This window comes from Hippocampus zosterae, chromosome 21 (assembly GCF_025434085.1).
Source record: "Hippocampus zosterae strain Florida chromosome 21, ASM2543408v3, whole genome shotgun sequence".
NCBI classification, from domain to species: domain Eukaryota; kingdom Metazoa; phylum Chordata; class Actinopteri; order Syngnathiformes; family Syngnathidae; genus Hippocampus; species Hippocampus zosterae.
Genome location: NC_067471.1, coordinates 9,424,589 through 9,449,314, shown reverse-complemented (window position 1 = coordinate 9,449,314; position 24,726 = coordinate 9,424,589). Strand labels below are relative to the sequence as shown.

Here is a 24,726-nt window from a genome sequence, read left to right as displayed (position 1 = left end):
TGGATCCACCTGTCTGTCCTCACTGGAACGGAATTGCAAATGAATCATATGTAGTGATGGGAATCGGCTCTTTTCGGTGACCCGGAAGTAGTCATCGTTCTTTCTTTCAACTTCCCACATGACACAAGATGCAACAATCAGCAAAGATCAGCGTATCTTTTATTTAAAATGTAAAGTGTTGATGGTCTGTGAACATTTTGAATCCCGGAACCAGAAAACAGAAATAAGTGTGGATAATTGTGACCGTGGAAAGAGTGGAAACATGCAACAGAAAGCTCCTCTTTCCAAATAAAACACAGCAAGTCCTCTTCAGCGGCGATACAAAAACAACCCCTGGACGAAAACCAGGCATTTAAACACTCGGAAAAATAATTTAAGAGTTGAAACAATAAGCATAATCATAATAACGCATGTGTCTGCCAATACTGGAAAGTAATCAATGCTGAGGTCAGAAAAGGCCATGCAGAACCAACGCTAGTGACAATAAATGGAATATAAAGTTTCTTTTCGATGAGACGAAGTCGCAGGTTCAAGCACGGTCACGCAGCAGCCATCGTCATGTGCATATCGCTCAAAGAAATCGCACTCAAACGTCTCTCCCGCTCTTTGGCACAAAGGCTCGGATGGGTGCAAACACTTCAATGCGCCGACTTTTTGCACTCGGTTCAGCTGGGAAACTCGCCATGAGATGCGGCTCCACTGCGACCATGGCAACCGAGCGTCCGGCCGGAATAAATACAAATCTCAATAAATATATAGCAAATAAATAGGCGGGCCGTACGCCACCCGTCTAACTGCTTGGCGTCTGAGCTGCGAGTGTTCGCTTTCGGACGTGGCCCTTCGCCGCCGCCCGCGTGTGGAAAAAAAAAATGTGCCCGTGCGTCACACTGCCGTCTCCAAGTCCTCATGGGGGGTCGATGGTGTTTTTTGGCTGCTCAGGTAGGAGGTCAGCTCCAAGTCGCCCGCCGCTTGCTCCGCTGGCGTCTTCCCCTGTGGGCGGCACGCATACCAGTGCCTCACTAGGAGCGGTTTTAGCCCCCCCCCCACCCTCACCGCCTCCACCCCCTCCCAATAGGAGAGCCGAAACTGCGGATGTGCGTGTACCTGAAAGTTGGTTTTCTGAAGCGAGGCGCCGGCCTCCACCAGCAGCCGACACACGGCGTGCTGCTTCTCCAAGGCGGCTTTGTGCAGGGCAGTGTCCCCCCTGCGCAAACGCACGCGGGTGCCACATGAACTCAAATTCGAGGAGCATGACGTGGCCGCAATGCTTCCACTCAACCTACTTTTCTCTGTCTGGCAGGTCAAGAAGCACTTTGGATCCTGAGAAGGAGAAAAAAAAAAAAAGATCATGTACAGCACTGCATGCCACAGCAGCAGGGGGCGCTGCAACCACTCAACACTCATCCATTATGGCGACCCAGAAGTCCGAATGAAGTGAAGGCGCCGTGACAAAACAACCTGGCGGGAATGTTTCAAAGGGGCGTGGGTGAAATGTGAAGTTGAGGCGGCGCCTACCCCGCTGGAGGATGAAGACGACCAGCTCGGCGTGGCCTTTCTGCGAGGCTTTATGCAGCGCCGAGCAACCGGCCGTGTCTCGCACCAGCAGGCTGACGCCGTGATGAACGCACTCCGACAGCTGCGCGTGGGGCACACCGGCGGCAACTCAATGCCGCGTGACAAATAACAACAAGAAGGAACCCCCCCACCCCCCGCCCCCCCCCCACGTTTGAGGACACATTTCATACCATGGAGAGATCGCCCGAGCCAGCGGCCGTCAACAGCGCTGTGGATCAAACAAACAAAGTCAAATTTGCGGAGGCACGGCGTCCGAGATGCGGGTTTTGCGCCTACCTTGTTCCTCGGGAGTCAAAGGCGCACTAGAAACATACGCGCGACACACAGGGGAGAGATTTCAGATTAGGGCTGCCGGTCAATCACGCGAGTCGTGCAGGAAGGTCATCGGCACGCACCCAACGTTGGGCTCCACCACCAGGTCGGGCATCCCGGCCGCCGGCGCCTCGTGGTCCAGGATGAACACCTCCTCCTGGCAAATTTCCGTGACAAAGTGAAGGTGCTCCTACAGATGAAAGGCCGATTGAAACGTTGGAAGGCCGAAGCAAAAGTTTGACTTGCATCGGCGCTTTGATCTTTGTACCTGAGCTTTGTCGATGCGATAGAAGCGATCGGCTGATGTGGCTGCGGGAGAAAAATACACACACACACACACTCACACAAAATCATCCCTGCGAACGCTCGAGAGCGTGTTTTTCTTTGCACTTTGTACTCACAATCCAAGAAGCTCCAGCTGGAAGAGAGTCTGCCGGCCGAGGTGGTCCTGAGCATCCCCCGGCTTTCATCCTGCACACAACGAAAAACTGCTGGCAAGAAACGGAGGTCCAAAGACTTGCTCACTCAAAGTAACCGAGCACAAATGCTTTCTTACGGCCCGATGACGGATTTTTCAGCGATCCGCACTTGAGTCGGCCTTTTCGGACAAACCCGAGTTCCGAAAATCAACAAAGTGACGAGAAGGGAGTCCAGTGTACCTGGTAGTGCACTCTGTGGCCAAGAGGGGGCGCCTGGTGCAAGTCCTGGCGAGCGCAGAGCAAATTTGGGAAGGTGGCGAATGCAAGCGGCGTCAGGATGAGGGTGAGGGCGAGGTGGGTGGGGGGGCAAGGGTCTCACCTCTTGCAGTCTGTCAATGTAGAGTCTGCACGTCTCCAAGTCGCAGTCGCCCCTCACCACCACGATGCCCACCGGGACCGCTGCAACCCAAAGACGTGCATTGAAACCCACGTTTCCTCAAAGATGGCTTCTTTCTTGGATACAAAAAACAACCCTCCACCCCCCCGACAACAAAAACCTTGCAACTCGGATCCGGCTGGCCGTCGACACTTACAGATGTCGCGGAGCCGTTCTTTGTCGTACTGCAGCCGGTCGTACTCGTGCAGGCAGATGCGGTTGACCCGCAGCCGAAGTCGCTCGGGGACGGCGTGGGGGCTGCGAGAAGCGCACGCGCAGGCTCAATCTCCCAATCCCAACACCCGCCACGTCACGTATGCAAGCCAAAAGGGTGGAGCAGGGGTGCTGCTTGTTAATAATCCATTGGGGGGGGGGGCGGAGGGGGGGGGGCACATTAGAAGCGAGCAACTTGCTGCTCTCCGAAAAGGCAATGGAGACGCTTTTAGGGGGAAACGGAGACGCAAATGCAGCAAACACTCCTGATACGCTTCCTCCCCCAGCTGAACGTGACCACAAGATGGCCGACACAGACGCAGACGCAATCAATCACCAAATCACTCCCGTTGATTTGCTCATGCGCGTGCACACACACACGCACGCACCCACGCACACGGTGGCAGTACGTAGACAGCGGGTGAGGTACTTACACAGAGAAGGAGTCGGGGGGGGCAGAGAGGCGGCGCAGATCAGCTGCACACACCTTCTGAATACTAGCGCCACACGCGCAAGCACACACAGGAGAGAAAGAGAAAGAGAGAAACAAACGGGGGAGGTGCGGCGAGGGAGGAGAAGAAAAGAAGGAGTGAAATGATGATGACACGTTGCGGAGGAGGGAAAGAACACAGAAAGAGAGAGAGGAGCAGAAAGAGGACGGAGAGAGGAGGTCAATCGAGGCGCGCCGACAAAAAGTTGCTGCAGCACAGTTAGAGATCGTTGCCGTTAGTCACGCCGACACGCACGCACAAGTCAAACACTGCAAAAACTGCCCTTAGAGGGGAAAAAAGAGGGAAAAAGGAAGGGACATGATTTGGATCGTCGCCATCTACTGGTGTCTGTTGGTCATTGCCGTCACTTTTCAGATATTTCATCTTGTTCCGTTTGAGTATTTGCAGTGCACACACACACACGCACATGCGCGCGGGCTCACGATGACATGAAGAATGTGGGTGCAGGGTAGGGGGGGGGGGATGGGGGGGGGCGGGGTGGTGTTAGTCGCCACGCGCGCCACCGCCTCGCTTGGTGCACGTGCGACTCACTCGTTGAGCAGGGGCACCGAAGTTCGCCGCTTGCTCTTCTGGACCATGTTGGCTTGGTTGCGCAGCGAGATGCGCAGCGTGGACGGCGCCAGTCGGCACGGCTCGCCGTCCACCTTGGAGGGAGGGGGGGGGGACGAATGTCAGCCGAGCGGGAAACGCACTCCGAGTCACACCGCTGCAAAAAAAAAAAGTCCAACCTGAACGGGCACCGTCTTGAACGTGGTGAGGACCACCTCTCGGCACTGGTGCAGCCTCTCGCCGTGCCCGCCCACCTGCAGCGCCGCCTGGTGGCACGGGGAGAGACAGCAGTCAAAAAAAAATTTTTTTTAAAGCTCCAAGACCAAGTGGAAAGTACGCAAATACCAGCGAGGCCATGGTGAAGCCGATGACCTCGATGCAGCCGTCGTCGTGGCGCTGCGGCTCAAAGTCGCGGTGGTCGCCGGTGTTGCCCCACGGCACGGTCCCCGCGCAGTACCTGCGTGGCAGCCACCGGCCCCCGGCGCGATTAGCGCTCGGGCCGGATGGCCGCCGGCAGGCCAATTGAACCCACCTGGGAATGTTGAGGAAGACGATGCACTGGAATTTCAAATCCTGGATCTTCGGAGTCAAGTCGGTGCCGTCGCACTGCAAACAAAACCAAACAAAAACAACACTAATGTTGGCTGGCTGCTTGAATTCATTCCATCAGCAAGCAATTAACTTCTCAATGAAATGGATTTTCCCCACGAAAATGAACTCAAGTGCCACAAATCTGTTGCAGCCATGAAAAAAAAAATCTAAAATAAGAACATTGAATGAAAACTAAAAAAAAAAACCCAAAGCAGCTGCTTTTTATCCCGTTAAATTCACTATTCAAGCGTTGGATGTGCCCTCTTGTGGCAGCAACGGGCAATTACAAGCGGAATTCCAAAAAGCCATCCGGCGACGGCGTGTTCACACTCACCACCACTCGGACATGCTTGGACAAGTCCCTCGAGCTTCTCTGGAGGAAATCGGAGAAGGCGGCCTGGCACGTGCACGCACACACACACACACACACACACGGAAGAGAGAAGTAGAATTGAATCCCTCCAGGAGGAGTCGTTGTAGCGCCCGGTTGCCTCCTGACTTAACGGGGGGGGGGTGCCAAAAGCGCAACTCACTCCCGCATAGAACATCTTGTTGCGGAAGCGACTGTTGAACTTTTCGGGGTTGGCCTCTGCATGAGAAAAAAAAAAAAGAGACAAAATAGTGGAGGTGTGATTCAAAATCGAGCCACAAGGAGGAGGAGGAGCAAAGTGGGCGTGGGCAAAAGGGATTTTCGCTGGTCTCACCTCTGGACTCGTGGAACTCCAGCGTGACATGAGCGTCGAAGCCCAGGCTGAAGTAGTTGTTGAAGACGTTGAGGGGCAGCTGAGGACGCCACAGGCGCACGTCAGCGACGCGCCACGGGGGCCAAAATCTCACTTTGGCCCCGGTTTACCTTCTGCGCGGCGTCCTCGGGCGACCGCTCGCCGGCGCCGCCGCTCTCCACCTGCAGGTTCCACCTGTCCAGCTGCACCACCGAGCCGTCCTCCACGTGGCCCAGGACCTTGGACACGGGTTCGTCCGTGTAGCCCTGCAAACATTTGATTTCTTTCTTTCTTTATGATGATTTTTTCATTATTATTATTTTTTTTGTATAAAGCACGCGAAACGAAGCGTGAAACTGGCTTGGCAACTCACCCCGCCCCAGTTGAGCGTCCTGGCGAGGTCGTTTCCTGTTCCCAGAGGAAGGACGGCCACCGGAGGCTGGGGGGTCATCTGAAGCTCGTCCAGCGTGGACAGGATCCAGCCCACCTTCGCACACGCACACACTGTGAGCTGCAAGAATCTAAAAAAAAGTCCCTTGCGAGCATAAAACGTCCCGCAACGTTTACCGTGCCGTCTCCGCCGCACGCCAGGATCCTCAAGTTTGGCACTTTCCGATACAGATCCAACCTGAGCGCGGGAAAAGAAAAGGAGGGGAAGATACGCCATGTTGACGAGGGTGGGGGGTTGGGGGGGGGTTGAGGAAGTCACGTGGAGAGACACTCACGCCTCTCTCAGGCCGCCTTGCGACAGGTCAAAGACTTGCCGCGGGTTCAAGATCCACATGAACATCTGGAGCAGCTTGGCGCCCTGCGGACAGGAAGCGGATGGCCGGGGATCGACTCGGGGCACATTGATTGATTGACTTTGGGGTTGGGGAGGGGGGGGGCGTGGATGCTCATGCAAAAAGAATTGTGGCTTTTGGGGGGAGGCCGACCTGGTTGCCGCCGCTCTTGGGGTTGACCAAGACCAGGATGGGCTTCATGAGCGGCGACGGCAGCGGCTTTAGCATGAACGGTCGCCATTTGGACTCCTGAGGAAAGACCAGGCGGGGTCGGGGGGGGGGGGCAAATGACGCTTCAGATTGACAGGAGGCGCCATTAAATCCCTTTTGGTCACTTACGTCAGCGCCCTTCTTGCTCGCCCGCCGCTTGAAAGACGTGCGCTTTTTCCTCCTGGCCGAGTTCTTGAGCGAGTTCTGCGGGGGGGGGAGCGCGGCGGTTAGCGGCGGCGTCGCCAGCGCAGCGCGCGCAGCGCCGGCGACGACGACGGCGGGATGCGCGTGCCTGCGGTTTCCTGACTTTGATGATCCACGACGGGGGCACGATGACGGCGGCGTGCGCCCCCAGCGAGCACGGCTCCTCGATCTGCCGCAGCATGAAGCACGTCACCTTGTTGTGGAACTGCGACGGACGCCCGACGCGCACAAAAATCCGTTAGTCGAGTGCCACGGCGGATTTTGTGGCAGTTTGTCACGGGCGAGGGGACGCCCACTTACCGCCTGCTTGCACCAGGAACAGCTGATGGCGACGATTTCTTTACTGTGGAAAAACTTCTGCTGAAAGCTCTGCGGAAAAAGAAAAAAAGCGAGATGTGGCGCTAAAGAAAAGCGAGAGGTGGCGCTCACGCCACCGAGACGGGAAGGCGTCGCCGTTTTGCCAGCCACCTTGCCGCACTGCTTGCACTTCCCCTCCTGCCTCCGCCGGTGCACCCAATGATGCCTCAGCAGGTTCTGCTGCGGGACACACGAGACGCTACGGGTTACGCCGGCCCCTCGCATCCCCCCCCCGCCCGCCTCCGCTTCGAGGGACTCACGTCTCTCGGGCAGCGCGATGCCGCCTCCCTGAACGTCGGCTTGCACCTGAAGTTAATCTTGGGGGGGGGGGGGGGAGACACGGCGTGAGGACTTTTCTTTTTTCCTTTCTCGCACGACGTGCGCGCTCGGCCGTTACCTTCTCGAGCGGCTCCATGCAGCCGGCGTGGACGACGATCTTGCAGGCGGCGCACTTCCTCCTGGGCGCAGACTTCTGCGAGGAGAAACTCCATTTTGGAAACGGACCTCGCGCACTTCACGGCGAGTCCGACTTTAAAGGACAAAATGGCCGCCTCAAAGCAAAACGGACCACTTCCTGTGGCTTTCCGGATCGTTCTTTCGCGTCCTTTTCTACCCCGATGGAATATTCATCTCGCCCCTCCCACGTGATGCCAAGAGAGAGAGAGAGAGAGATGGGCGGGGCTCACCGCGGCCTTGACGAGGCAGGCGTCCTCCCCCAGGTAGCACAGCTCGCCCGAGCAGCTGGTCTCCATCCACAGGTGCTCGCCGTTCACCGCGTTCTCCTGCCGGGTGAGATCACGTGACTGGTTTCGCAAAGCGCCACCATTCGTCAAGCGCATAATTGCCGGCGCCGAGCCGCTCGTTTGGACGGCCGCCCCCCCGCCCACCGAGATCAAGCCCTGATGTTTTATGAATGAGCCATTTTTCAGATCATTGATTGCAGAGCACCGCCGCGTCGTGCAGAGCGTTAAAGGCCAGTGGTGACGTGGAGGAAGGAAGCGTCCCCGCGGTCGGAGCCGCGGGAGAATGTCGACTTGCGCCCTTCCATACAAATCGGGGGGGGGGGGGGGGGCACGCGGCGGGTGGCGCCTTGAGATACAAGCCTTGGCGAGACCATTCCTTTTGCCTTGAATTGTGAGTGCAAATTTGACAAAAAGTCAGACCTTCTTTATCCTCCCTGTAGAACATCTTACATTCATATTCGTTTTTTCCCCCCCAGCTTGATCTACAGTGTCTAATCAATAATCAATCGTGGGTTCGGGGAGCCCCACCCTTTCGGTAACTCATCACGGGGTGCCCAGAAGTGGTCGGTCTCAGTTACAAAAAACAGAAACCGAAACGGTGTCGCCTCTGTGGCATTTTTGGGGGGGGGTTCTGCCTTGGCGAATGGCAACGCTTCCGCCTTTGAAGATCCATTTGAGCTCCGAGTGGATGCCGCAGTCGACTAAAAATAGACGCGCGCGGGCGCGCCTTTCCGACGTTCAAGCCACTGCAAAGAAGTCGGCAGCAGCTTAGCCGCCATCGCCGCCGCCGTCACTTCATGCGATTGTTCCTTGACTCACCGTCCAGTCCAGGCAGGTGCGAGGCTCCTTGCCAGGCCCGTTGGAGGCGGCGGGCGGGGCGCCCTGCGGCGGGCCCAGGTGCTGCAGGCCCGAACGGGAGATGGCTTTCCTGGGAGAGGAGGGGGGCACAAAAATCAACAAATTGCTGTCGTTTTATGATGAGCGGGCTCGCGGAAATTAGGAGGTCGACGACATCCGCCGCCGGCCGAGCCTCCGAGCGGCCAATCGGGAGGCGCGACGGCCGCTGCCAAGCAAGCGCAAATCACGGCGAGAGCTCCATTGCGCAATCCATTATTCATGGCGCGGCGGCACGCTCTGAGCCGGCATCCGGCTTGCGGCGCGGGAACAGCTTGCGGCGAGGCCCGCCGCAAGCGTTCGGTTTTTACGACGTTCCGCCGGTGCGGCACATTTCGTGCAGGCGCGAAACCCCCAAAATGATGGGAGGGATTTTTGTCTTGGAGCTTTTTCCAAATGCAACTTGGCTCAGGGCAGAATTGAATTGAAAGATAGATTGAAAATAATCAATTTTTTGGCGGGGGGGGGGGTGCATGATACCAAAGGGACTGCTTAAGTTTCAGTCTAAGTCTCAAACAAAGAGGAGTCTCTTTACACACCCTGTAACCCGATTGCGCGCACACACACGTGCCCCCTGGGATAAAAATAGTATTGCGTGGGTGACAATGGCAGACATGCGAGGACTATGCTGGACACAAGGACCCCCCCCCCCCCCCCGACCCCCTTTATCCAATCATCGACTGACTTGCTGTTTTAACGTCACCCGCTGCTCACGCGCACGTGTAGCACAAGCGTGTCGTCATCCAAAGGGGAAAGTCGGGCCTTAAACGGACGTGACCAACAATTGACGGCACTTCACCTGCCCCCCCCCCCCCAACAAAAACGTTGAGAATGGGCTACACGACTCGGACGACACGCGCGACCCGAGCCGGCTGACATCCGAGACGGAGGCCGCGTGCGACACCTGAGCTTCGGCGACGGGGCGGACGTTCAAGGAGAGCCGCCGACAACAAAACTTTTAGCGAGGCCGCCTTCCGCTTTTCACGTCAGCGCGTTAATTTAGCAAAATAAAATCCAAAGGCATGAAAAGCCCCCCCCCCTTGTCCGCCTGGGATTTGAAAAGAGAAAACACGTGTGGAGCCGCCCCGCCTGAGCCATTTTCAAGGTTCATCTCGTCCAATGAGCTTTCGGAGAAGCAACAAGACACGCCAGGCCGCAAACAGGAAGCGCCGCTGCAATCTTGACATGATTCTGCAACACGCGCACACACCGGAACGCGCCTTTAGCCAGCCACAATAGCAGGAAGACATTAACACACACACACACACACACACACACATGTCATGTGACATTCCTTGCTGTCCGTCTTCCTCCCTGTGTGTGTGTGTGTGTGTCAAGGCAAATGGAACTCTATTGCCACCAAAGCAGCAGCCACCGCAGATGCTGGTGTCGCGCCGCCGCCGTAGCCAACCGCCACAGACGGGCGAACAAAACCAGCGGCCGCGCGATTTGGGACGTGTCGCCGCTAGCTAGCTGCGCGTTGAATCGGTCAAGTGTCTGCGTGGCAAGGAAAGGAAGAGGAAAGAAAGCCTGTGCAGGCGCAGGCGCTTCCTTTCTTTCTTCTTCTTCCATCCGCCATTGCTCCTCATCCACTTCTTCCCACTCACCCCCCCCCCTTTGCTGCTCCTCCCTCCTACTCATCCCTCTTCTTCATCCGCCTCCTTCTCCTCCTCTCCCGCACTCTCTTCCTGGTTCGTCCTTCAACACCTTCTCTGTCATCCCTCCATCCTCCCACTCCCCCCCCCCCTCTTTCGCACACCGCCTCGAACGAGGGTCAAATTCATAAGAGATGATAACGCAAGATATTTTTAACATTCCTGCCAAAGACTCCCACTCAGAGACGCGCGCTGCTGCGACGCGCAGGAAGCCCTGCGACCTCTTGTCCCCCCCCCCCCTTACTAATTGCGCCATCGCCAATAATGACGCGGCAATGCCTCTTGCGTTCTCGGCGAAACAAAACCGAGTCCGAATCTATGCAAGTCGTGAGACGCGGCCAGAAAATTGACGATGGTCCTTCGGCCTCCCTCTCCAACGCGCGTGGGAGGCTGCGTGGCGCATCGCATCTCTGACCTCTCCTGCTGAGAATAGACGCAGAGAAGCGCTACAAGAAGCGCATGAGGTATTAAAAAAAACAGGAGTAAAACACACGGGGGGGGGAATTGAAGCCAATGCATCCAAATCATCCTAAGAAGTCCGAATGGCGGCCTTCTGATTCGTGCTGCAGAGGTGCATTGGCGCCCGATCGAATTCAGCACCGGCTAGCGACACGCGCGCACGCGCACACGCACGTCGCGGGATCAAGATGCCGTCTCGCTAATTAGAGCGTATCGCTGGAGCGCAGGCCTGCCGGCTTGTGCGTCTTTGATCCAAAACGAAGCGGAGGATGAAACGATCCACTACAAAGGCCGACGCACGAACGGCAGAATGTCGCGGCGCGCTGGCGGCGCGTGCTTCAACATGCTAGGTTCCTCGCGCGACTGCGTGCCAAATTCATCTGTCTGAGTGCTGAGAGATGATCAGTAATCCTGCCGGCACGACTTTTGGGTGTCGCGGGCACGGCGGAAAGGTGAAACGGCCCAAGTGACGATCCGGCCGAACTGACACCGGGTTCCGCAGTCAATCTAATGTTCCGCCTACCGCCACACTTGTCCAAGAAGAAAGCCGGCTGTGCGCGTTAACGAGCTTTTTCAGCGAGGGAGAGTCTCGGCGATAGAGTCGGCATCGCCTCGGCGGGTTGAGTGCGGAGCAGACAGATGGGCCCGTTGGAAGGACGCCAGGGAACCAAGGTGGGAGGGAGTACCTCAAGGCGCGAGGCCAGACACCCTGCAATTTGTTGATGCCATCGCAGGAACTTGTCATTTTTGTTCAATCCTCTTTTTTCCCCCCCGTTTCTTTTTTTAGCTCCCCGTCCAAAGCGGGAAAAGCCTCTTACAGCCAGACGACTAATAAAGTGTGCCCCCCCCCCCCCCCTTAAGGCCCGAGCTCAGTGAATTATGGGCAGAATAAGCCCGAGCATGCACGCTCCCAAAGAAGTGAAGAAAGAGTAACGTTGCACTCGTCTCCTCCTGTGCCTCGCGTGTACTGTATTCTCACGACTTGAAACATCACAACGCTTAGGTATTTAACCCCCCCACCCCCCCCCCAAAAAAAAAACCCCAACTTGACTGTGTCCTTGAAGCATTCCCCTGAACTTAAGCACGGAGTGTCCATTTCTGAGAGCTCGCTGGAGGTCGAAATGCAATAACGGCCGGACGACACGTGCGTATTCTCCCCCCGGGGGTCAATTACGGCATCGCCGTGCCCTCAACGTCCCCGGACGTAGACAGGAAGTGCACTTAGTGACGGAGCAGCTAATTGGAGGAATGTTTTACACACCAAGTGCCTTGCTGACTCATTGGCGATGGCTCTCGCACACCCACAGAAAGAGAGAAAGAAAGAAAGAAAGAAAAATCATCTTTGCGGAGGCTGGGGTGGGCTGTCAAGTCTAAGAATAGATGAAAGGAGGAGAGTATTCTGGAAGGACGCACACGCGCACAAGTGTGACGAACGTCTGGCAAAGCCCCTCCCTCCTCGCGCATTTGGTGCCGGACCGCTTCGGTTCCCAACCTCCTCGTCCTCCTCCTCCGCATGTCCACATTTGGCCAGGGACCCTTGAAAGGACCTTCTTCCGCCCCGCCGCTGATGACCGACTAACGGCATTCCCTCCGCATGGCCGCCTCGGAGGAGAGCAGAGCAAAACCCGGAACGCTTTGCCTTAGCGGGACAGCGGCCCCAGGTGATGCACCGCCGAATACGCGGGGCCCCTTCCTCCATACGGAGGGCCCTTCACGGAGCAGGATGAAATTCGGCCACAAAAAGTCTTGAGAAGCCACGCCCACAATTAGACCTCAAGTCTGCCATCTTGCTCAAAAGAAGGCATTTGAAGGCTCATTTTCAGAGAACTGCTTTTGAAAATTCGCCCCCCCCCAAGCCCGTCTTCCCTTAGCAACGCCACGTTTGCTAAAACGCATCCATCGCAAGTAGGCCCGACGCAAAGGTCTTGAGAATCCAGAGCTGAAAAGACGTGAGAAGCTGGCCGTGTTGGTTTGAGGCGGCCATTTTCCACCGCCGTGTAGGCAATTTCCAAACTGGTCCCGAATTCTTTTTCATCAAACTTAGAAACGACGTTGCCGAGAAAAGACCAAATGCCGAAGCACACGAGACACGGCGAAAGCCAAATCGCCTTCCAATGAGCTGCGATGCAATTTCACAGGACACGCGTGTTTTCTCCATCCGTAACATTGCCTCCATCAGCATCACAGAGCGAGTCAAATGGCCCCATCAAGTGACTTCTGTCCCCAAAGTGCGGCACGATGGAGCGCCAAATGATGGATTGGCCTTCCGGCGGATCTGATTGAGACATTCCACCAATTGCTGACCGTGACATCTGACAACATCAACTAATGACTGTGTGTTTGTGTGTGTGGTTTTCACTATCACCAGCAGCTGCCGGTCACACCGGGGTGTCAGCCTGTGGCTGACGTTCCCTCTCTCACAAACACACACACACACACACACACACACACTGGGATTTTTGAGAAACATGACAGGGCATTCGGTCCGATCAACGCCAGTGACCTATAGTGACACAAACATCACACACAGTTGTGCTTGTGTTTGTTTTGTGAATTTTTGCGACGGCCACGGAAAATACATGCATGCATGGACTCAATCAAGGTAAAGCAGTCAGTCAATCAATGCCCGCAACACGTCAACTTACCGATAGGACGTCTGTTTCCGAAACGCCAGCCCCCTCAGCTTGTCCTCCAAGCTCTCCTGCTCGATGTCGGGCAGGCTGCTGAACGTGTCGCTGCAGCATCCCGCCGAGGTGTCCTCCGAGCCGGCGCCAGATTCGGACTCGCCGCCGTCGGCTCCGAGCGAGGCGAGCCGCCCGTCCGGAGCCGCCGGGGCCGCATCCTCCGTCGCGGCTTGGCGGTTCATGGCGTTCGGTCCTCGCACTGGACCCGCCGCCACCGCCACCGCCACCGCCGCCGCCAGGGCTGGCTCACCCGCGGACGCCGGCGACGACGACGGGCAGACGCCGGTGGAGCCTTCCGGAGCGGAGGTTGTGCAGCGTGAGGCCGCGAAGCGACGCTCCTCTCCCGGAGCCTCAGGCGAGCTGGCTGGCCTGGCTGGCGAACAGCGACTCGACAGAACCGCAGCTGTCACGTGACGTCACTCTGCCGGAAGCATACTGTCCGTCCTTCAAAATAAGACGGGGCGGTCGCTGCTAACGCTTTACGGCCGCATCGCGCTAAAATCGAAGGATGCAAGGGCCCTTTTGCATTTTTCTGGTTTTAAACACAAAAATAATCACGCCCTGTTCATGCTTTATCTTATTAGATAGCTCCTCAATTCACTTCAGCACAGATACCACAAGATAATGGCAGCGTGTAACTTTTGTCAAAAGGAAATTTCCTCAACTCACTTTACCATGGTCGTGCAATTCCACAGGATGGTGGCAAAGCACCATTTTTGTCGAAATGAAACCTACTGCCTCACTCGCAGAGTTCCTAGCCGCTTTGTTGTGAAGGCTACTCACAGGAAGTGTCCTTGTTGACGGTGTCGGAATTGCGAGTGGTTTGTAAACTGCTCTTGAGCGAGATGCAGGGAGGGTAACACGACGCAAAGCTCTGCATCCATCCTTCCATCCGTGCGTGCAGAGTCTACGCAGCGTGGCATTGTGGGATATCCCCGCTCATCATCCTTTCTGCAGCCTCAGCAGCAGTCATGAAGTAGGCCAGGAGGTGACACACGCGCTCGAAATGAGCCCACACACGGTGGGTCAAGGACTCCAGTGGGACCGTGACGTCATCGCGCGTGACCGAGCATCTCTTGTGGAATTTCAACGAAGCTCGGCATGATGAGCCCCTTTCGTCAATTTTGAGCCGTCAAGTTGTCCAAAAAAAAGGAGCGAGAGATGAATGATCATTCAAACACCTCCCAGTTGTTGAACATGAGATCTGATATTCTTGTCCAAGAGAGCCATGTTGAAAGTCTCCCATTTTGTATTTGTCTTGAAGCATCCATTTGCAGGCATCAATTGTTTTTCAAAATTCCCTTTGCAGCAAAAATACACACCTAAAGACGCCCGATGATGCTTTTACTCAGGAAAATACTTTATTTTGCAAGCAAAAAAAAAAAAACAAAAGACAGAAAAATAAACATATGGGGGAGAAGGCTCTCCGCCTACTGCTCCTTTCAGTCAGGACGAGTTCATCGTTTTCCCGTCAATCTGTCTTGACATCAACATTTGACATCTTTCAGGTTGTAATGAAGTCCTTAAAAACGGTTCAACTGGTGATTGGCCGTGACCAAAACGGTGAGGAAGAGGCATATCATATATTCACAAGTCATATTTACAAAAATAGGTACTAAAAAAGATATTGGGGGGGGGGTGCGGAGGAGGCGGGGGGTGTTTTTATTTGGCAAATGCTGAAAGATTGCGCGTGAAAGTCTGTAAGGCTAAAAGGAGAAAACAAAGCACCGTCGTGCAATCCATTCTCTGTTTCCTGTCCTAATCGTGCTAAGCAACAAAAAAAAAATGCTAACCATAAACATCCTGCATCCCTTTTCTGGATTTGCGGTTCTCTGTCAACATTTACAAATATTCTGCGTTTCTGATTCCCCAAATCTAGCGCAGGGAATGCAACAAAAGGCACTTTAGGAAATGATACAAACAATATGCAAATGTTTAACGGAGACAAAAAAAAGGGTGTACACAAACGGCATTGGGATGGAATAAAAACATTAAAGTAAAGCAATAATCTTTGGAGGGGGAACTAAAAAAAAAAAGATGTATAAATATGATGGGGGGGGCTGTCCTCACCTCTTTTGTCCACAGACGCGTCAGGATTCACCCCGGCAAGGGATTTTGCCAGGACGAGCATGCTGGCGAACTCAAAACAAGTCTCGCACAACTCTTCAGTGCACATTTACTTTGGACAGGAGTTGTCGGACACGAGCCGACTCAGCAGTGGCAGTCGGGAGCTTTGTTCAAGGACACTGAAACTGGGAAGGGGTTTTTTTTTGGGGGGGGGGGGGGGGGGGGAAATCGACTCTCAGGAGGTCTCGTTGACGCTTCGCTCCAATGCGATGCTTTTCGCCCTCTGCTCCAGAGGCCTGCACACACGATTCGAAATGATCAGCTCCTCCGAAGAAGCCTGAAACCGATCCGGCGCGCTTGTAGCAAGGGGCACAGCTAAAAACTGCAGGACAGCGGCCCCTGAGGCCCTTGAAGTCCGAGTTTCAACACCCCTGATTTAAACAATGTCACGGATTAATAATTTGAACAAAAGGTGCGTCAAATGTCTGATTTCTGCCTTCACTTTTACCTGTGGATGCCGTTTGACGTGCTAGTTTTGTTGTTTTGACTGCGGAAAGGCGGGAACGTCTCCGCCTGGCCTGTCTCCTCCGCCACGGCAGCGGCGGCGGCGGCTGTGCTTTTTTGCTGCTCGCTGGAACGCCGCCACGCCGCCATGACCACGGCGGCGTCCGCGTCCTCCCAACGGTCGGGGTACTCGCCGCCGAGGCCCAGCAGATGCGGCGGCTCGTCCTCAAAGGTGGACAGCAGACTTCTGGACTTGACTGTTTGAACGCACGCAAACGACAAGCGTGAGATGTGGAGAAATGACCCCGCGGGGGCGGCGCGTGACCTGGCCGAGTCCGCGTACCCGTGGCGGCGTACGACTCTTTGACCGCCAGCCCCCCGGAGGCCCGGCCGGTGGCGGCGACGCCGCCGGGGTTGGGGACCGGGCCGGCTGGGTAGAAACTTCCCAAAAAGAGAGCGAAACACAACACCACCACCTGAGAGGACGAGAAAGAGGTGCGCACACGCTGGTGAGTGCAAGTGAGTGCAAGTGAGCACACGTGCGTACGGGATGGAGACGAGCGCGCTGGTACCATGAGGCACGATGACGTCTGCGTGCCCACCACACGGCACGACTTGGACACTTTTCCGGACAGCAAAGCCTGCAGGGCCTGCAGCTGCTGCAGCAGAGACCTACGTCGGGTTTTTTTTTTTTAATAGATTGAAAAGTCGAATTCCATTTGCACTTCGGTGTGCTCTTACTTGTTCGTGCACTCCAGCGTGTCCATTTTCCTCCTCAGGTCGTTGTTTTCGTTGGAGCATGTCTCCACCCTGTGGACAGCGGTAGAACTGCAGCTCAGTCGTCACGCACAACTGCATTTTATCTTTGACTTTTAATTCTCTAAAATTAAATCAAGAACGTTCAGTCGGCTCAAGAAAATTCAGGCGCTAATGCGAATGTTGTTGTTTGTTTATTTTCAATGCAGGGGGGCAGGACGGTGGGGCATGCGTGCGTCTGTTCTGGCTTCAAATGTGCGCTCTAGCCTTCGTTTTTCGGAATTTTGCACTTTGCACAAAGTTCCGTCGTGCAGATTTCAACCGAAGCCCCGAAATGATCGACTTTTGGGACTGCGACGTGTTCGTTTGAGCTGCATGTGGTCAATCGAAAATTCAGACTCACTTCTTCTCCAAGGTGTCCATGTACTCCTTCTTCTTCCTGCGACTCTCCTGAGCAGAAATCTGACGGGGAAGGAAAAAAAACAAAACATTGGCGTTGGACTTTCAAGGCCGCAAGTCGCCTCAAGTTTTTTGTTTGCAGGCGGCGCACCTTATTTTTGATTTTCCTGCGGATCTTCTTGAGCGCCTTCTCCTCGGCTTTGGTGAGCGGCAGCTTGGTGGGCACCGGGTAGCCTTCGGCCACCAGCGTGCGGCGCTCTTCCTCCGTCAGCATCAGCGGTCCCGAGCCCTGAAGTTTCTACACACATACGCACACGGGGCCGGATGAAGACCGAGCGCCGGATCGGGCGGACTTTTGCGCCGACGTCTGCTCCTCACGTGGGCGGCGGTGAGCAGAGGCGAGTTGGACAGCGAGGAGGAAGCGCTCCCGCGGGGCGACGCCTTGAGGGCGGGCCGCGCCGGCTCGGGGCTGCCGGGCGAGGTGGGGCGGGACAGGCCCGGCGGGGCGCGCGCGGGGCTCTGGCTGCCCTCCGAGTCACTGCCGTGCGAGCTGGGCGGGGTGGGGGGCATCTGCAGTGCCTCGAGACCTGACGCGGGGAAAAAGGAAGGACTCAAAGGCGCATCTCGAGGCGCGAGTGCCCCGAGTCGAGGAGAGCGAAAGGCTCCAACCTTTGGGAGACAGATTCAGGAACTGATCCACTTGGTGCGCTTCCAGTTTAATCTGGGGGAAGACCTTCTCCTCTTTGACCTTGACGTTTTTGGCGGCGGGGCGGTCTTCGGCGGTCCCCGGGGCGAGCGCCAGGGCGGGCAGGAGGGACGGCGCGTCGCACAGGAGACCCTCCATTCCGTCGTCCTGCTCCATGGGCCACTCGGACGAGTCGCCTTCGGATTCTGCGGCAAAAACGTCAAGCGGGAATGACGCCTCGACGCCGCACGTCCAAATATCGGGCGGCGCGCAGCCAATTCCGCCCTTGGTTCACCTGGGTCGCTGCCGCGCTCCCCGGTGAGGTGCGAAAGCGGCGACTGCGGCCGACTGTCGCCGCAGAGCGAGTAGCTGTGCTCGGCGGCGATGTGCGGCGGCGGTGACGAGGACGGGCACAGGTCGCCGCCGTCTTCGCCATCCTCGTCGTCGCCCCCCAGGCCTCTGGCGCCGCCTTGCACCCCCGACAGGAAGGGGTCGCTCAGCAGCTGTCCCAGCAGAGCGTCGTGGGAGAGGTCATCCAGAAGCTCCGAGAAGTGCTGCGAGGAGAAGGAAAATTGTCACCAGGGGGCGCCAGCGCTCACCAGCTTGGACTCGCTGCCATCAAACTTTTGGGTTGCGGCTCTCTGTGGGCCGCCATATTTGGCAGATTTTGTCGAAATGAGGAAACCAATATTTACGCGGTCATCCACCGTGTGGGTGCGCGTAGGCGTGCGTCGCCATGGTAACCGAGCGTACAGCATCATCTTTAGTTTCAAAAGACTCTGGCCTGTTTCGCAATCCCTCCCTGTTGCGTCACACCTTTTTCCAACGATCGGGATCGCCCTCAAGGACCCCAGTTAACTCCAAATAACTTCTTTTTTTTTTAATAACAGGAAATGGGATTGGCCTCGTTCTCCGCAAGTTTGACGACAGAACCGCAAAAACACACAAATAGACACACGCGCACACACGCACTCCCTGTCATTTTTCTGCATGCGTGTGTAATGGAGGGCCGTGGCCCACCACACACACACACACACACACACACACACACACACACACACACACACACAAACAGAAGCCCTTTTGTACTGGCGGCTCACACTGGCGTGTCGTTTTCGGACCGACTGTAACCCGACACTCGCCTCTCCTCGGCCCAACGGGAAAACTCCCGAGTTAGGAATCTGTCAAGTAAATTCCAACAAAGAGGCTTTGGAGTCCTCATGAGAAACTATTTAACCTCAGAGGACACAAACAATCATAAAATGCCTTTCGAAACAACTAAACAAAGAATGTTCAGTACAGTTGCGTGCTGACTTTTCTCAAGGCCTCAAAAAAAAAAAAAACAGCAAAAAGAAAAACCCCAGCGAGAAGAAAGAGGTGGCAATTAAGCTGCCGCAATAACCCCCCCCCTCCCCCAGCCAGCTGTGAGGGTCCATGCATGCCTGCAGAGATAATTGACGGTCCCCCCGGGGGGGAAGGCTGGGAAGAAATGCCGCCCTGAAGTCTTCAATCAAGACCTTTCAAAGTTTGGAGGCCCGTGAGGGCGGAAAGAGCGCAACACTTTGGTGACGCAACATGTGAGGGGGGGCAAGAAAGGAAAGAAGGTTAACGCGTCCACTTCAAAACAATCCACTTTTGAATTCTCTTGTCCCGCTGAAAAAGAGAATTTTTTGTGACAATTGAGGATGGCTTTGTAACGCTCTTCTTTCTCCATCGATGATGTCGGCGTGTGCTTGCGCATTGATACGATTGCACGTGTGCACTTTAGCCCCGCCACCCATTTGTGATGACACAAACGCCAGAGTTCATGTCAAGATAAAAGCGCCGAGTCGGCGTGTTTTTGTTTGTCCTCTTCCTATCGGCACCGTTTTTATTCGACAGCTGGCCACTTTCCACGCGAGCGTTTAGCGTCATTAGCGCGAGCCGCTATGTCAACACGGCCTACGCGAGCTCTTTCAACACGTTTGTTAAATTGGGCACGTGTGTGCATGGATTCCTTCCTGCGCGACTAAAAGCCAACATTAGCGAAGCAAAAAAAAAAAAAAAAAGGTTGGCTTCAGGTTCACGTTTTTTTTTTCTTGTTGCTAAAATAAAGGCGAACATCTTATCGGCCAAACAGCAACTAGAGTGCGAGTTGTTATGCTTCGTTGGCTACATCAAGATGGCCGCCGTGAACGGTGGCTAGCGACGGAGCTTGATCGCTAGTCAGCAAGACGCTTTCACTGGCACGTGCCCTGTGAGCGAAGGTGGGCGAGAATGGCCACTCGCTCCGAACTCGACGCAATGAAGTCACGCCGCTAAAGATAGCGCTGCGCTTGGCCTGCTGATAACGCAGCCAGGAAGCCAACGTCATCTCACCTTGGGAGTGAGGGAGGACGAGCGTGCCGGCTAACGGCTGAATCGTCTTCACGTGCATTCGTTGCGACGTGTTGAAGGCGTGCAAGTGCAATGTGAAGGTCTCGCATTGCACATCTGCGTTTGACATTCTTGCACTCGGCCTCTTCATCCCGAGACCTTCTGAAGTTTCCAGACTCTTACGCGCACACCCCAGACCCAAACAACCTCCAGACGTTCACCGCAGGGGGGGAAGGGGGGGGGGACCTTCACAATCCACTTGCTTCAGAAAACATTACATGAGCAAAGACATTTTATCTGAAGCAATGATCATTTTGATGAAATAATGTCGGTCGAGCTTGAACGGGAAAAGCGGTTGCGAAATCGAATAGACTTTTGGTGGGTCTAGCAACACACTCGCAGGCTTTCCCTTCGTCAGTCATGACATACTCCTTCCACCCAGTGAGTCATGTCGTGTGTGTGTGTGTTTTGGCAAGCGGGATAACACACTCACACATGCACAAAAAAGGCAGACACTCCGACACACGCACGACCCACTTTGGACAAAGTAACCTAACATGGGCAAAAGCTTTTCTTGGTGCACATGCGGCTAAACGTTCGTTTCCATGCGATTGGGGGAAACATTAAATTCACGTTTGCTCTTGGGGGAGGTCTTCGGCTAAGCTCATGGTAAAATGTAGGTCGGCCAAAACACCTGCGCCAAAGACAAAACAAGTCCACCAACTTGTCTGGACGCGTCGCCCGGCGGAATCCCTGGCGGCAAAGTCTGCCTAGCGACTGGAGGACAAACCCAAAAGACGCTGACAAAGCGCAAGACGTTTGGGTTTGACTGAGGTTCCTTAGTGCGTCCCACCACCACGGGGGAGAGAAAAGCGGGGGTGTGCAACCGGCCTCGAGGGTACGTCCACCCAACCGCTTGCCGCCTATAAAAGAACGTCGGCGCCATGCGGGCACCTGGCGGTTTTTAAAGGAGACACTTTGGCATCCCGGCTGAACGACATCATTTGCAATTTGACACCGCACAACGACACTCATCAACAGAAATCAGATTTTGGAGATCCCACCCCCAACACAATTGCGGTCTGTTGCTGGAAATTGCGTTTTGGGAGGAGTGCGGGGTTGACCCGCCTCACCCCCAAGCCGCATTTAAATTTAGCCCTGCCTCAGAAGAAAGACGGCTCCGGCGGGCGCCCCGTCGTCGTCAAAATGCCCTCAAAACCAGATGATTAGCACCTTGGCGTTCCCCTGGCTGAAAGCCGCCGCCCACTTTCCCAGTAAGGAGAGCGAGAGCGGGGGGATGGAGGAGACGCTTGCATCAGATTGAAAATCCAGACGCAGGCTTCCATGTGGACGCCATGTGGAGGCCCGGCGGCCAAGTGGCGACGGGACCGCTTTTCTATCCAGCGCAAAAACGTTCCGGGGTCCCGAGTCCCCGTACTTGCTATCGGGCCGAGAGCAGCCTTACTTTAAAAGGGTACTCGTGGAGTTGTTTTTGTTGAAGTGACTGTGGTATTTTCACGCGAGCATACAACCCGGTCACCAGGTGACGGGCCAGAAGGGAGCAGGATGCCCTGCCCCGCCGGAGAACAGGCACCTCACTTTTCACGCTTGTTTACTCTGCCGCTGCGTGTTTGCTCACACAGACACACACACACGCCTGCAGCGGTGTGCGCGCGAGTGTGTGCGCGCAAGCTAGTATGGCCAAAAGCAGAGCCTGACATTAGAGTCCATCTGCTGGCGCTTACGTAAGGGGACACATTGTTGGAAAGGCCTGCTGCATGTGCGCAAGCAAGGCTTCTTCCTGCTCCGCCTTCGCAGTCGTGCGGTGCATTGAGTGCAAGTGAACGCGAGTGCAGGAAGGAGCATCGCCGCTCGCTATTGAAAGCGCATGCGAACGCTGCGTTTTGATGGAGCATCTTTGGAATGTTTGTGGATGTCGCCGGTGCAGTTTCTCCACCCACAAGGCAAACAGCGCGAGTGGCTTCATCAAAGCGCTCCGGCGGCGCGCTATTAACAGGAAAATGGCTGCATGACAACAGAATTGAATTGCATGTAAATGAAGGAGTAGGTTGGTCAAAATGGCGGCCTTCATAATGGCACGCCGTGACAGCGCATTTCGAGCAAGAGGACACCGCGGGTTAACAATAAAGGCCAGGGAGTTACTGTCATAACACACACACACACACATTTAACCAGATAAACCAGATTAAGAATTCTGACGGGTGTCACTCTCAGGTGGCGGACGAATGACGCACACGCCATCGACTTTGCATTGTTTAGCAGCGAGTCGGGTGTCAACACGCGAGTCGAGTATGACCGCAAACTGTAAAGGAAGGTGGAGGCTTAGTTGGAGGGGGGGAAGAAAGGGGTCGGGAGGGGCAATATTGGTTAAGGGGGGAGGAGGAAGCGGCGGGGGTCAGCCGAGGGGAACAAGCGAGCCCAGTCTGTTTGTGAACACTGCAGTCTATTTTACATTCATACGCGGACATGCGCGCTATGTTATCGTTCATGGGTGTGCAACCTACGGCCCGTGGGCCACACACACCTTGAATTTCCACGAAAAAACACGGCAGGGTGTTCAAATATCCCACACGTGTGGAATTGTTGTGTATCTCCACCCACAATCGTTTCGAGGATACGGATTTGCACATGTGAACTTCAACGTGAAAAACCGTCGCCAAAAAGTGAACAGAAAGTTCGAATTTGTCACGGGAATGCGGCATCGGAAGCGGAGGAGAGCCACGCCACTGGTTTAAAGGGCCTACGGTTGCGCTTCAGCACGCGAGTCGGGACCCGTCAAAGGTTGCCAAATGAACAGCGTGTGCGTTTGTGGGTTCTGCGGGCGGCGTTCCCATCTTCCAGGGTTCCTGCTCGGAGCCTGCTTGCAAGTTACGTAACAGCAGAAAGAAAGGCCAATGGCCATTTTGGAAAGTCCTACAGATCCTTTAAGGGCCATTTCAATTTACGTGACGTTTTAACAACAAGCAGGTCTCTACGGATCAAATGTTCTCGTTTCTGGATGCAAAATTTAAGTCATCCGACGGCCGAAAGCCGCTAAAATCTAATTTCCGTCAATTTAACTGCATGAATACCCACATTGAGTGGCATTCATTGAACAATGTTCATGATCGTATTTGTAGTTTGCCCTGTTAGGGTATCCGACATATTTGAAACAGCTGTCAATGTGGTACCAAGTCACACTGAGCACGATCGTGATTGCAAAGCTTCCTTTTGTATTCACTGTGCATGCTTACCTCAAGCACAGTCCAGTGGTTTTGTTGGGTTTTTTTTTTCTCGATCAATAACATGTACTTAAAATGATGTTCGGCTACTTCTTCATATTTGTAAGCGCTCTGCTTAAAGTAAACATTTAAAAGGAGGAGGGGGATGGGAGCATCCTGGACCTAAAGGCTCAGCTTGCGAAGGGAGAGCAGGGCACGCACACGCACGCGCACGCGCACACTGACGGCATTCCGCACAGATGACTTTCTTAGCAAAACAAGTATTGAGGGGGATGACTTACGTTTGTGTAGAGGGCGCAGTCCATGTCTCCGGCTTCGGACAGCTCGCTGAGGTTGCGGTCCCAGTGCAGGAAGCTTTCACTCGAGTCCAGGATCTCCATGACGCCGACCCGGGTGGCCTCCTCCTCCTCCTCCGACAACAAAAAAAGTTTGCAAAAAGTTCACAACTTGCTTTGTAGGGAAGGAAGTCGACGAAGCGAGCAGGACCGAGTCTGTGCGTGGCCTAATCAAGAACGAGCGTCCAAGTGTTTGTCGATCATCTTCCCTTCATCTCAACATCCACACTCACCAGCTGCTTTTCTCTCTCTCGCCTTCCTTGGCTCTCCTCCTCTTCCTCACCGACCAGACGACCTGGAATGCGGAGGTGGAGTCACAGGCCACACAGTGAAATCACATCGTGCATAGAGCGGTCAAACTGCCCGCTAATAGAGGTTTTCTTTTTTTTTAATGCATTCGATGTCACCGTGCCTAATTGACACAACGTTTGCTGAAAGTAACAAAAGTTAATCGCTGTTTCGTGAGTTTCAGCTGTTGTCTAGTACGAAAGTTGACATTTCCGGTGGTCGATTTCAAAGTAAAGCCCTCGACTTCCTCCATCTGCTTTTCTACGAGCAAGTAAAAAGTTGTCGTGAACTCGGGTCGTTAAGGCAAAGAACCCTACACTGACATCGATTAAAATGACTTAGACGCGAAAAAAATCCGATTCGATCCGACGGTTAAAGCGGATCTTTTATTTATTCCACGTCCGGTTCAGCTACACTACACTACGCATGCGTAAACGGGTGTCCAATCAGGTTGCCGTTGTTGAAACCTGAAATGACTGACAACCAAAATACCCAATGAGATGCGACTTTGAACTCCACCTCGTCCAATAAACTAAGGCCAAGAATCCCAGCCACGATAGGCCGCCTGCGCTCGCCAAAGTCCCCCAAACTTGAAATTGACGCTTTCAAATGAAAAATAGTCAAAAACAAAGCACGTGATGGATTAACGTTTTAATTCTACTTTATTCGACATTTGGCTACTTCTGACAAATTGACAAAACTGCTGTTTTTGTCAATGTGGGCGACATTGTGAAATAAGGTCATAAACGCACAAAATGTTGACTTCCAAAGTCTTTTC

At 54.7% G+C, this 24,726-nt stretch overlaps 2 protein-coding genes across 11 annotated transcripts; both read right to left on the bottom strand.

Moving 5' to 3' along the window:
* Positions 1 to 137: 137 nt before the first annotated feature.
* Positions 138 to 13,700, bottom strand: dgki (diacylglycerol kinase, iota). 10 transcript variants are annotated; one of them, XM_052055017.1, is made up of 34 exons: positions 13,279 to 13,698; positions 8,445 to 8,553; positions 7,569 to 7,664; positions 7,280 to 7,354; positions 7,143 to 7,199; positions 6,994 to 7,062; positions 6,826 to 6,894; positions 6,614 to 6,694; positions 6,451 to 6,525; positions 6,265 to 6,360; positions 6,055 to 6,137; positions 5,897 to 5,957; positions 5,703 to 5,816; positions 5,461 to 5,595; positions 5,312 to 5,390; positions 5,141 to 5,196; positions 4,942 to 5,004; positions 4,549 to 4,622; positions 4,362 to 4,473; positions 4,196 to 4,282; positions 3,999 to 4,111; positions 3,390 to 3,452; positions 2,900 to 3,000; positions 2,686 to 2,765; positions 2,547 to 2,591; positions 2,289 to 2,358; positions 2,156 to 2,196; positions 1,971 to 2,077; positions 1,852 to 1,877; positions 1,746 to 1,783; positions 1,516 to 1,636; positions 1,284 to 1,320; positions 1,105 to 1,204; positions 138 to 990 (listed from the first exon to the last, which is right to left on the bottom strand). In XM_052055017.1, exons 1-34 carry the CDS (start codon positions 13,497 to 13,499, stop codon positions 883 to 885), a joined length of 2,862 nt encoding a protein of 953 aa, XP_051910977.1. In that variant the 5' UTR covers positions 13,500 to 13,698; the 3' UTR covers positions 138 to 882. The 10 variants fall into 10 exon arrangements, with proteins under 10 accessions (XP_051910977.1, XP_051910976.1, XP_051910978.1 ...); XM_052055016.1 differs by having other exon boundaries at positions 6,614 to 6,730; positions 13,279 to 13,696; XM_052055018.1 differs by lacking the exon at positions 3,390 to 3,452 and having other exon boundaries at positions 6,614 to 6,730; positions 13,279 to 13,688.
* A 1,895-nt stretch (positions 13,701 to 15,595) lies between these two features.
* Positions 15,596 to 24,440, bottom strand: creb3l2 (cAMP responsive element binding protein 3-like 2). The gene is made up of 11 exons (XM_052055933.1): positions 23,607 to 24,440; positions 18,024 to 18,282; positions 17,713 to 17,934; positions 17,422 to 17,630; positions 17,195 to 17,341; positions 17,048 to 17,106; positions 16,630 to 16,698; positions 16,461 to 16,560; positions 16,232 to 16,364; positions 15,893 to 16,145; positions 15,596 to 15,680 (listed from the first exon to the last, which is right to left on the bottom strand). Exons 1-11 carry the CDS (start codon positions 23,703 to 23,705, stop codon positions 15,620 to 15,622), a joined length of 1,611 nt encoding a protein of 536 aa, XP_051911893.1. The 5' UTR covers positions 23,706 to 24,440; the 3' UTR covers positions 15,596 to 15,619.
* Positions 24,441 to 24,726: the final 286 nt, after the last annotated feature.